This window comes from Prionailurus viverrinus, chromosome D4 (genome assembly GCF_022837055.1).
Source record: "Prionailurus viverrinus isolate Anna chromosome D4, UM_Priviv_1.0, whole genome shotgun sequence".
NCBI lineage: Eukaryota > Metazoa > Chordata > Mammalia > Carnivora > Felidae > Prionailurus > Prionailurus viverrinus.
Genome location: NC_062573.1, coordinates 10,924,710 through 10,937,643, shown reverse-complemented (window position 1 = coordinate 10,937,643; position 12,934 = coordinate 10,924,710). Strand labels below are relative to the sequence as shown.

The 12,934-nt window shown below is 45.8% G+C and overlaps 1 protein-coding gene across 3 annotated transcripts in view; it reads right to left on the bottom strand.

Moving 5' to 3' along the window:
- Positions 1-12,934, bottom strand: part of ASTN2 (astrotactin 2) — an 876,392-nt gene that overhangs the window by 748,044 nt on the left and 115,414 nt on the right. For all 3 annotated transcript variants that reach the window (XM_047831063.1, XM_047831064.1, XM_047831066.1), the window contains exon 2: positions 1,286-1,473. In XM_047831063.1, the coding sequence (XP_047687019.1) occupies positions 1,286-1,473 (188 nt within the window). The remainder of the gene's footprint in view (positions 1-1,285; positions 1,474-12,934) is intronic.

Sequence of the window (12,934 nt, the reverse complement as noted above, 5' to 3'; positions counted from 1 at the left end):
ACTATTGAATGGAAAATACAGGAGTGCACAGTAGTGCTGCTTTGCTGAGTGGCCTTATTCCAAATTCTTCACCTCTCTGAGCCATACCTTTCTCACGTGTAGATTGGGAATCACATTTCCTATCCTTATGCATTCGGCAGAGCCGTGCTACAAGAGAAAATAATGGCTTGAAGAGTGAAAAGCACTAGGGGGATGTCACTTGTAGCTATTATCAGATCTCTTCTTGAGCCAATTAGACCCTGTACATTCTGCATAATGAATTTGTTTTTTCCTATCTACCATGCAGAGCCATTAACTACAGCTTTTTGAAGAAACCATTAATATGAGCCTACATACATTTTAGACCACCATTCAAGTGATTTAAGCCCTAACAGCCTTCTCTGAAGAGAGAGAAGACTCCAAGAGCTCCAGGTCATAGGGCCGACAGAGATGGAAGGCCACTTCACCTCTCTGTGCCCGTAACTTCATCTCTCACATGGAGGTGACATGCCTGACTCCACACATTCTTGGTGAGAATGCAATGAGATAATGTCCTTAAATGTGCCCTGCACAGTGCTTGACACACGCTTGGACAGTCAATAAATTCTTGCACTGAGAGAAATAGTGTGGAGGACATAGTTCAGGCTTTGTAGTCAGACATGCTTAGGGGTTCGAGTGTCCAAGAGCATCTCTGTCTCTTACTAGCTATGTGACCTTGGGTAAAGTTTCTCTGCCCCCGCGACTCAGTATTCACAACTACAACAGGAGGGTAATGGAGGGACTTCGATGTGTGACTGTGGCTAAGCCTAGCCCAGCGCCAAGGGTCACCATGTACAATCTACACTGCAGAGGGTATTGTGAGGGTCAAAGCACCTGGCCTATGAAAGGCACTTGGGAAAGGGCAGCCCTGCTCCAATTCTGTTCCGATTTTGTTTGTTCAGTCATTCCTGGAAAGGCCAATTGTATTTTGGAGCACTGAACCTCAGCCCTCGGTGGAACAGGCCAAGCACGTGACAGATGTTAAACAGCTATTCCCAAAGATGTCGGCCAAAAGGCCAAGGAGCTGGAGACCCTTTATTCTCTTCTCTGAAGCACAATTAGTTTGTCACAGCTGACAGATGATGGATGGGTATGCATCAGTCCAAGTGACACCACAGAATCCACCTGACCTTCTGTTTATCATTCTAACCTCTTGCACTCAGCCAATTCTCTTCCACCTGCCACTGGCAACCCCTGCCTCCCTCCACAGTCTCCCCAACTCACCCTTTCCATCCCCTAGCACCTTACGGCATTCCCCCTCACTCACCATCACAGAAATGTGGAGAATGTGCATCTGCTCCTCTACAATCTCTGAAGGCTCCTGGAGCGTGGGCGCCGTGGCCCGGGCCAGCTGCCCGGCACTGCTCATGGAGACGTGGAAATACAAGGTGCCATTCTCGAGCCATTGCTGTCTCCAGTGCACCAGCGAGATGTCCGCCGCGGTGCCAGACATCTCTGTAAGACAAGACCAAAGGCGCTGCGTGAGCGGCATTGCCTGGGCCTCAGTTTTCCAGGGAGGGAAAGAGCCACACATGTTCAGGAGATCAGAAGGCACCTACTTTGGATGCCTTTCCATCCATCAAATCTATGAGCCAGACACCATCGCTTCCATTTGTACGTGGTCAACTGTGGCCAAGAATCTCCCCAAGCCACAAAGTGTAAGAGACAGAATTTGAACCCAGTCTGGGGTCCTTGTGTATAGCACCATCCATGATAAGGCAATTCAGTCCATTCAATCAAAGTGAGCAGAATCAATCTAAGCAAGAGATTCAAGAGTTTACATTCTCATGAGGCCATGGAACTAGAAGACGATGAAGGGAAGACATCTCCATCCATGAGAAGAGCAGGGGTTTAGCGTGTGAATTCTTTAAAAGCTGAGTTGGAAGTGTCAGGGCATCACTGCAGAACCCCAGAGCTGGAAAGGCCCAAGAGAACATGTGGCCCAGCCTGGGTACCTCAGAATTACTCTTTATAGGAAAGGAGCTTGGCAAGTGGGTTGTTCTGAGCCTATTTCTCCTGCTTCAGTCAGAGAAGCCCCATTTTTTGCTAGTGTATATACTGCAACCCCAGCAAGGGAGTGTTGGCACAAAGTTTCCATGACTTAAAAATACTTCAAAAGTCACTGCCCTACACTAATGTTCTCCCATGACCAAGGGGAAGTTAGAACCTCCTAGCAAGCTACAGTCACCTGACCTCTAAATTATTATTTTAATAGTACTTCCATTCAGTACCAACATAGCCTCTTATTAAATAAGAAGGGTGACAGCATTAGCTTTCAGGAAGTGTCCTTGCACTGGAGGCACCTGGCTGGCTCAGGCAGTAGAGCATGTGACTCTCGAACTTGGGGTTGTGAGTTTGAGCTCCCGCTTCGGTGTAGAGATTACTTAAAAGAAGTGTCCTTGTACCAAGATCATACAATCTTTTCATAATGTTGCCTACTAAAGGGAATATGTCCCTGGAAATGTCCTAGAAGGACAAAGGCCTATCAGGGTATCTTATGAAGAAAGGGGAAGGTTGCTAGGGTTCCAGGACTTCATTCAAGCGAGGGTTACCATAGGAGACGAAAACACTCCATCGTAGACAAGTAGCTGTAATGATGTCTGGATCCTGGAGCTCTGCACTACAGAGCTGACCTAGGGGTCGTATTCCCATAGTCACCAAAGACCTCATATACGTGTGTGTGTAGACACACACACACACTTAAGGAGGGTTGGTGGGGAAACAGAGTTAGAACTTCGTTTCCAGTCAGCTCTCCCTATGCCCCACTACAACCCCCGCCAAGTCTGGCGACACTGAAGGAAACAGAGTCACCTTGAAGAGATGATGTTTGCTCACCAAATTCTACTGAATTATTCTTGCATCGTCCACCCCCCATAGACTAACTCCTTGAGGTTCACAATCAACAGTCCTTAGGGAAGAGCATCTGGCACTTCATAAGTGCTATAAAAAGTTAGCTATTAATATTTATTATCATTATTATTATTAACAGGCACAGGATCTAATTTACCCTTCAGCTGCTCTGAAAAAAAATCCTTGAGACATCCTTGACTGCTTGCTTTCTTTCCCTCTCCTCCTCCAGTCCACCAGGAAATCCTTCAAAAGCCACCCCAAAGTCCCTTCCCTTCTTGGCTCCTCTCTTGCAACCATCTGGGCCAAGGTACCACTCTCTCTTGCCTGACTTACTACAAGCTCTTCCTAACTGGACTCCGTTCTTGCCTCTCTGCTCTTCTGTCCATTCCCACACAGAAACCAGAGGATCCCTGCCAGAACCTGTTAGCTCCCATCAGCCCTCAGCGCCAAACCCTCAACAGCCTCCCACCTCATTCCAAGTAAAAGACAAGGTGGCCAGGGGCGCCTGGGTGGTGCAGTCGGTTAAGCGTCCGACTTCAGCCAGGTCACGATCTCGCGGTCCGGGAGTTCGAGCCCCGCGTCGGGCTCTGGGCTGATGGCTCAGAGCCTGGAGCCTGTTTCCAATTCTGTGTCTCCCTCTCTCTCTGCCCCTCGCCCATTCATGCTCTGTCTCTCTCTGTCCCAAAAATAAATAAACGTTGAAAAAAAAATTTAACAAAAAGACAAGGTGGCCAGAACATAGGAGGTTACAAGTCCAAGTGAAAACCTATCTGGGATGCACTAAGAGTTGAGCAGGGCTGGAGACCATCACAAGGACCCTAAGAGCTCACTGTGGGGCGCCACGGGAGAGGCTGGCTGGGTGGCCAGTCTGTGAGGCGGGCCTCTTCCCAGCACCTTCTCTCCACACACCGCCCCACCTCCTGGCCTCAGCACCCGAAGCCCTGGCAGCAACATCTCTGGCAGCCAGCCAGCTGGGCTGAGGCAAGGTGAAGACATGGTAAATGGCCTTGCTCAGTACCTCACTCGTATTTCTCCCAGGGTATTAAAGCCTATAACCAGAGGCCCAGAGAACCCACGGCTACAAGCTGCCTCTGGAAATGGCTGCCTCTCATTCAGCAGCTCCAGAAAAAAAGGACCCCTGTGCCAATGGACCGCCAGGCACTTACAGTGCCACATCTGATCGACACAGCCTGGGACAGGGGAGGCAGAGTCAGTGAAGGAGGGCTGGCTGAAATCTGCACTCTTCACTCCTGGAGTTCTCCCTCCCCAGCCTGTGCTCAAAATCCCACCATTGAAGAAGCCTGTCCTCCTAACATTCAGATTAGGAAACGGAGGATCACAGAGGGTGAGTCACTCACTTAAGGCCACTGGTGAATGTATGCCCAGATGGACCCAGTGGACTTCCAGTCCACACAATTTCTACTATGCCGGTAGCTCTTACAACATCTCCTTTTCCTTGACTAAATTAGCCCATGAACCAAAACTAGATTGAGCTCTTTGTTTGCTACAGCGATGAGTGCACAGTCAGCAGACAGTAAACGTTAAATGATAATAACAGTGTGTGAAACACAGTAAATATTGAATCACAGAGATCAGCTCTGGACTCACTCTATTACAAAGGAAGGAAACTGTTGCTGAGGCGGGGAGGAGGGCCATGGAGCCTCAAAGAGAAAACCGCCTTGGCGGAAGCAGAAGGCCTGATCATTCATTCCCTCATTCATTCGTTCACTCATTCATTCATTCATTCATTCATGCTTGTGTTTGTTTATTCACTCATTCAACACACTTTATTGAGGGCCTACTCAATTGTGAGTACTTTAGTAGTTCAGAACATGGAGTGAAATGAGGCATAATCTTGCCTTCAGGAAGCTCAGTCCTTTCTTTAGTGGCAGAAATTCTACCCACTGCCCATCTGGCATCTCCCTGCCCACACATGCACACACTCTCCATTTATTGTGGCCCAGAATCTGCGCATTACTCTGACTGATCCCCTCCTCATGTGCTCCAGCCCTGCAAACTTACAACCGTTACTCAAACAGACCAGGCTTACTCTTACTCTTGTCTCAGGAAAGAAGGACTCTTTCTCCTGTCTGTCTGGAACTCTCCTCCCAGACCCTGCAAACCACTTTCTCCTCAGTGTTAGTCTCCCTGACCAAGTGACACCTGTTCAGAGAGGCTCTGCCAGTTTTAGCTAAAGTTCTCTCTACACACATCACACTCTCTGGTATCCCCTTTACAAAAACTTGTTATAGCACTTATCACTATTTAAATTAATCTTGTGCATTTTCTAAGTTTATCTATTTGAGAGAGAGAGCATGCATGAGTGCTAGTGGGGGAGGGGCAGGGAGACAGAGAATCCCAAGTAGGCTCCACATTGATAGCACAGAGCCTGACACAGGGCTCAATCCCACAAACCGCGAGATCATGACCCGAGCCAAAATCAGGAGTCGGATGCTAAACCAACTGAGCCACCCAGGTGCCCCAATCCTATGCATTTTCTTAAACATGTATTTAATGCCTGCCTCTCCAGGAGAGCAGGGATTTCCTGCCATATCTCACGTACTTTTAAAAGTGCCCGACGCATAACAAGTGCTCAAGAAAAATTACTGAATTGCCAATGATGAGGGGCGCCTGGGTGGTGCAGTCGGTTAAGCGTCCGACTTCAGCCAGGTCACGATCTCGCGGTCCGGGAGTTCGAGCCCCGCGTCGGGCTCTGGGCTGATGGCTCAGAGCCTGGAGCCTGTTTCCGATTCTGTGTCTCCCTCTCTCTCTGCCCCTCCCCCGTTCATGCTCTGTCTCTCTCTGTCCCAAAAATAAATAAACGTTGAAAAAAAAAAAATAAATGAATTGCCAATGATGAATACATGCACACACACATATCCATAATAAGATTACGGAGGTAGAGTTTAACCTCACTAGAGTATTAAAGAAAGAGTAAGTAAGCTCCACTGGGAATCTGAAGGTGGGACAGGACTCTCCTAGCTTAGAGACAAGGAGCCACTCTAAAAACATGATGACATGAACGTTGCAAAGAATGGGCATATTGTTGGCCTTCAGAGAGAGGAGGCATGGAGACGGGCTGGGCAGTTGGGTATTTCAGGGTACTAACACCGCATGTGCAAGTAGGAGTGTGGTGGGATGTCGGCTGGAAATGTACTTCAGACACAGGGTTAAGGGCTTTGAGTCCCTAGTGACACAGTGTACTCTCTTCTGCATGCGGTCGGGAATCAGCAAAGTACACTTGATCAGAGCGCCAGTCCTGTGTCCATTAAAAACAGGTCAAAGAAATACTAGCATAACCAAGGCCAGCTCCTGAAATTCCCCGCTGATTGATTTTCCAATTGCATTTTCCCCAACCTCTTCCCCTAGTCCTTCCATATAAACATTTCATTGAAGTCTTCAAGTCACATTACAATCAAACTTAAAGCAAAAGGGGGACTAAACGCATTTGGTTGGGAACCAAGACGATTCCCATAAAGGCAGATTATGCTGACATGATGAATATAAAACGAAACAGCAGATATTAAAGTAGGAGAATTGGTGCGCCATGCCTTCCGGCGGTAGGCTGACTCCACTGCCTGCCTCCCTCCCACCTCGGATAGCCTGGTTTTATATTGGAATCATAAAGAAACACAGGGATTGCCTTTTCACCTTTCTCTGTTCTCCCCCCATGGGCTGCAACTCGTGAAATATTCAATAGGCTCAAATCCCCTCAACCACCCCGCTAAAGCCAAGTGAGCGGATCAGCCTTCATCAGTGATTCTGGGTAGACCGCCATCCTGCCTCAGCAGCCACAGATGCCTTTCAGCCTCCTGGAAAAGAAATAAAAATTCCCGAAGGCGTGTTGTGCTTTTAATTGGCTTGTTCTTCCTAATCTATGGCACTCATTGTATTTTTATTTAATTCCTGAAGGTCATTATGAAAATAAGCAGCTCTTCTGATCACCAGCCATCTTGGTAACATCTCCCAAGTGGCTAACTAACCCTCCGTCAGATTCCACAGCTCCAGCTGACCCTCCAGCAGATTATTCGCAGAAGGCCAGAGAGCGCTTCTGATGAGTTTGCAAATGGTCTTTGCTTCGCTGAGGGAAGGCAGACATTACGTGAGATGAACTCACTGCCTAGGTACAAAGAGTTGAGAAAGGTAGAGATGTTAACTTCCATCATCCTTGCCATTAGCTGTCCCAAAATTCATGGGGGCGGGGGTGGGTCATCTCTACACAGCAAGTCCTGCTGAGTGCTTAGGAAATATATCTCAAACACACGCCCTTCCTTTCATGTCTACAATGGTTGCCTTAATGCAGACCTTTATCATCTCTCTTGTGGAATACTTCAAATGGCCTTGTGCCAGTCAGGGTCTTATCACAGAAGAGAAGACACACTCAGTAAGGTCGCTGAGAAGGGACTGTTTACAAAGACTTTAGAAGTATATTAGTCAGGGTCCTCCAGAGAAATAGAAGCAACAGGATATACATATATTTATATAAGAGAAAAAGACTTATTACGAAGGGTTCGTTTCTATGGTTATGGAGGTTAAGAAGTCCCAAATCTGCCATCTTCAAGAAGGAGAGCTAGTGGCACAGTCCAGTCTAAACCCAAAGTCCTGAGAACCAAGGGAGCCAATGGTGTAAATCTCTGAGTCTGAGTCCAAAGGCCCAAGAACTGGAAGGGCTAATGCCCAAGGGCTGGAGAAGATGGGGTATCCTGGCTCAAGCAGAGAGCAAATTGTCCTTCCTCTACCTTTTGGTTCTGTTCAAGCCCTCAACAGGTTGAGCGATGCCTGCATTGATAAAGGCCTTTCTCCTTTCCTTGGTCTACGGATTCAAATGTTAGTCTCTTCTAGAAACACCCTCAGAGACACATCCAGAAATAATGTTTTACCAGCTCTCTGGACATCCTCTAAACAAAGTCAAATTGCATAAAATTGCATAAAATTAATCAACACAGACAGGATTAAGGTAAACCAGTGATGAAGCACCTCAAGGTTGACAATAGCAAGGAGCTGTCACCACCCTAGGCCCAAAGGGGCAAGGGGAGGGGTATTTATAAAACCATGAAACAGCCACAGTTGTAGGAAAGGGTTGCCAGACAGGAGTTGTGGCCTTCAGTAGAACAACCCAGCTACTGACAAGGCAAGGCCCATCCTGGGAGTGGTGGGGTAATAAATGCTCCAACCTCACTCTCCTTCTACCTGCTAATCTCTTGCAGGTGCCTTCCATGGGCCAATTCCAACCAAACACCCAAGGCGGAGCAACTCATACAGGTCAGTCTTCCAGGGCCCTCAGCAAGGAGGAAAGGGTGAAGAGTGGATCTTAGGGAGTCAGTGGAGACTACCTAGAAGGCCCCAACTGGTATGCCTACCTCCAGGCTTCCTTCCAACCATCATGCAAATAGCTACCAGGATTAAATTTCCAACTTATAAATCTGACCACATCATTCCCTTGCTCAAAAGCTTTCAATGGCTCCTGATTCCCCTCAGGATAAAACCTAATTTCATGAGCCCAGCACCTGAATTTCTCCTCTGCCTTACCCCTCTTCACTCCTTTCCCTGCACTTACACATTAAATCTGATCAAATATTTATGTAATCTCCACATATAGCGTACTCTTTCCTAATTCAATGTCTTTGAAGATGCCTTTTTTTTAAGGCCAAGAGAAATCAGTTTAATTTTATAACACATCATTTCGTTGCCTCGACTAAAAATGCTTCTTCAGAGTCTGGGAGAGCCTTTCCTACGCAACCCTATCCCCTGCTCTGGAAGATTTCCATGACCCCCATATGAGCTAGAAGTTCCTTTACGCTTCTATAAAGAGGAAGTATTGCATGCTATATAATATCATAGACCCTGAGAGACCAACTGGTTGAATTTGAACAACAGCTCCCCTGTGCTCATGCTGAGGGTCTTTGGATAAACTTTTTACCTTATTTGTGCCTCAGTTTCTTCATCTGTCAAATGAGGATAATAATAGCACCTGCTATTATAGAAATAGAGCTATTTTTCTGCTATTATGGAAATAAATAAAACACCTCATAGAGTTATTTTGAGAATTAAATAAAATAGCACAAAATAGTTTTTAACCTTCATCTGGATCCTCAGTAAGCACTCCAGTTACATTTGTTACATATTACTTCACACACATAATTACAGCATCCTATTTTACCGCTGTCTTGGTCTTTGCTATTTATCTATGCAGCATTTGGTATTTACCTATGTTAAAATGTGTTTATACAGCTGACCTCTCTCTTATTGGACACTAGTACAGGGACACTTCAGAGCCATTTGTGTACCTGAGTGCCTGAGACAGTGGCCGAATGCAGGGCAGAAGGCTCCACAAACATGTGTGTTGAGTTGAACTGAGCTGTCCCCGTATCTGAGTTCGAATGGGCACGGAAAGGACGGAGAGAAGAAATGCCAACTGAGGACAGCAGCAATGGCTTGATTCCCATATAACGACACTACAGAAATTTACTTAACATCTGGCTCAAGTTTAGGCGCCCCGGAGAATGCAAATGAAGAGAAAGCCTTCAAACGTTCAGGGTGTTTGCATTTCTGACGGAGACAGACAAGAAGTTTATACAGAAAATAGATAATCTCATGATTCTGTTTAGACATAAGTACGCGTGTATACGGCTGGGAAGAAATATACTGCAACAAAATACACTGCAACATCAAGAATAGTGCTCTTTAAATGGTGGGATCGGAGGTGATTTTAATCATGATCTGATTCATTTTCCTCTACATTTTCTACATTGAATATATATTACCTCTGCATCTGCTAGAGGCAGATACATGCTCACTTTAAAGATTCATTTAGTCAACCAACCTTCTCTGAGATCTGGCATTGAGGAACTCTATCCTCGGGAGCTTGGGCCAAGGAATGGAGAAAAAGCATGCTATAAATAACTATAAATCAAAGTAGAAAGCTTAAAGGAGAGGAGATGACTTCTGGCTGGATCTAGAAAGTGTCTTTGTGGAGGAGCCTTAAAGGATGGGCAAGATTTCAACAAGTGGCCGTGTGGCAGAGGGCACTGTAAATGGATGAATGGCACAAAGGCAAAAAGACAGGATTGCAGATGCAAAAGGGGGTAGTGGGAGGAAACCAGCAGAAAAAGCAGAGGGTCATCAGTGCAGAGGGAACAGAAGGATATAGCAAGTCTGCAGAGAGGAAAGTAAAGAAGGGGCTGCCTTTACCTATGGGCTATCTCCCAGAAGAATAACGAATATGAGGCCCCACTTGGGACTCCTTCATACAATCAGATCAAGCCCTAGTTGGGAGGTAAATGAAGTTCTCCAAATACCATAAATTAAAATGACAGGATAAATGGATGGCTGATGAATGGGTGGATGGATGGATAGATCCTCATCTTTCTAACCTAATCGATAATCGCACAGTCTGGATTTGTGAAAAGAACACTGAATCTGCAGTCACATGTTGAGGTTTGCGTGATACTTCTCCACCAACTAGCTAGTTTACCTGAGGACAAGTCAGAAAGCCTCTATGATTTTCTTTCTTTATTTGTAAAGTGTGTGTGTGGTGGGAAGGGTCACCTACTATCCTACTTATATCACACCTGACACAGAATTAAGAGAAAACAAAGCCATGCCTAGCAATGTGCTTAGAAATCTCGAAAATCTCAGTCCTAAAAGCAAATGCCATCATTGCCCCCATCATCCCAGAATATAGCTTCCACAGGGCACCCAGCTGGCTCAGTCGGTAGAGCATGTGACCCTTTGTCAGTTCAAGTCCACATTAGGCACAGTAGAAGTTACTTAAAATAAAATTCTTTAAAAAATATATAGCCTCCATAAATATCTTATGACTGTCTAAAATGTGTCAGGCACAGTGCTAGGTCCCGCAGATTAGGTAAATCAGGCTCAGTGCCAGGTCCCACAGATCAGGTAAAAAAGACCAATTTGATTGCTGCCTTCCATTCCAGATGAACGTTCCTCCATGGCCACTATCCAGCAACAATGACCGTATTTTCCTCTTGCTTCAGTTTCATTCATTTATTTATATATATATATATATATATATACACACACACACACACATATATATATTCATTCATTTATATATATATATATGTGTGTGTGTGTATATATATATATATATATATATATATATATATATATATATTGTTTATTTATTTTTGAGAGAGACAGACAGAATGCGAGTGGGTTAGGGGCAGAGAGAGAGGGAGACACAGAAGCAGAAGCAGGCTCCAGGCTTTGAGCTGTCAGCACAGAGCCCGACATGGGGCTCAAATTCACAAGCTGTGAGATCATGACCTGAGCCAAAGTCAGACACTCAACCGACTGAGCCACCCAGGCGCCCCTCATCGATTTATATATTAATCATTCATTCATTCATTCTTGGTACAAGATTGCGTCTGTCTAGGTAACTGCTATCCTCAGTCCTTAGCATGCAGCAGGTGCCCAACAAATGTTTGTTGAATAAATGCGTCACTCAACGCACATTTCAGGAGTTCCCTGCCCTCAAGAAAATCACAATCTAGGAGAGCAGGAAAAGGAAAATCAATGAAAGTGACAATCCTGTTGCACCGGTCATGAGAGAGTATGCACAGGGTGTCACAGGAATGTATGTGAGGGGTGACTTAATGCTCCTCATTTATCAGGGGTCTGGACAAGGTAAGCAGGCAGAGTCTATAATCTGGACATTTTATAAGTCTAAGCGATCCTGATGTCAGACCAGGTTAAATGCCCACAGGATGCATCACTGAGGTATGTGGATTGGGAGTTCACCTCAGCGGGGTAGGGGGGATAGGGGGTAGAAGATGGAGAGACAGCAGGGGCAGGGATGCAGCCAGGGGAACGGCACTTGGACGAGGACACCCCAGGAGTGCCTCAGACCCTCTCCTTCCTCACCCCCATTTGTCAGCTCATCTATGCCTTTGCCCCCAATCTGCCCCTCTCAATTCCTTGGAGAACTGTATCTTTGGCAAAAACAAAAAACAAAAACAAAAACAAAAAAACAAAAACCTGCTTTCCCTGGCCACCCAGTGGAGATAAATAATACAGTTATATCCAGGTAAATAAGGGAGAGGAAGAGAATTAAGAGTTATTGGCAAGGGAGAAAAGCACATCATTTCAGATTCTATTTGAAAATAGATGGATAGTTGACAGAACTGAATCTTATTACTCCTGGTTACTCTCTCCTGAAGCATTTACCTCCCTCCCTTGCTGCATTTTTTCACCTGGTCTTTCTTTGTCATTTAGCTTCACTATTTGCTCTTGGTTTCTCTGTGTATTTGCTCTCTCTTTCTTTCTTTTCCTTTCTTTTCTTTGCTTAATGCATCCAAACAATCAATGAATTTTTTTCTCTCCCTCCCCTATTTCACAACATTGCAAATGGATGTGGAGAGGGAGCCCAAAGAATGGGGACAGGGACTAACTTTCACCAATACCCACTCATGTGTGCCAGGCACTCAGCTAGGGGCGGGAAACCCACATAAATAAAGGAGAGAGTAGGACATCCATTGTTCAGCTGTGCTACCCGAGGACTCAACAGGTGATTGGATTCTCCCAAGATCTTCCCTCTAGAGCATGGCAGAGCGGGAATTCAAGCTCTGGTTTCTTGATTCCAAATCCAGTGTTCTCCCCACTGTCCTAACTGGGCTGAGAAAAGGAGTTTGCATATTTGAGCAAAAAGATGGAGGGACCAAGTCCACACCAGGGGTATGCCAGGGGTACCAGGACAGCACCTCCGAGTCAGCCAGGTGCTCTGTCCATATATCCCATCATGATGGAGTCATTTGCGGGGTGAAGTGTTGCTGTTGAGCCCTCTGTTTTTAAAATGAAAATCTCTCCTGGGAGAGGTATATGAAGCGTTCTGTCTTGGGGTGAAGTAAATTTTTAAAACCATTTTGCTCCTTCCTGCTGAGCGACCTTTAGTAAGTTAGGTTTATCTCCCTAAGCGTCACTTGCCTCCTATGGAAAATGAGAGTCATAAAAGCAATCTCTGGGGCACATAGTGGCTCAGTCAGTTGAGCGTCAACTCTTTATTTCAGCTGAGGTCATGATCTCATGGTTAGTGGGATCAAGCTCC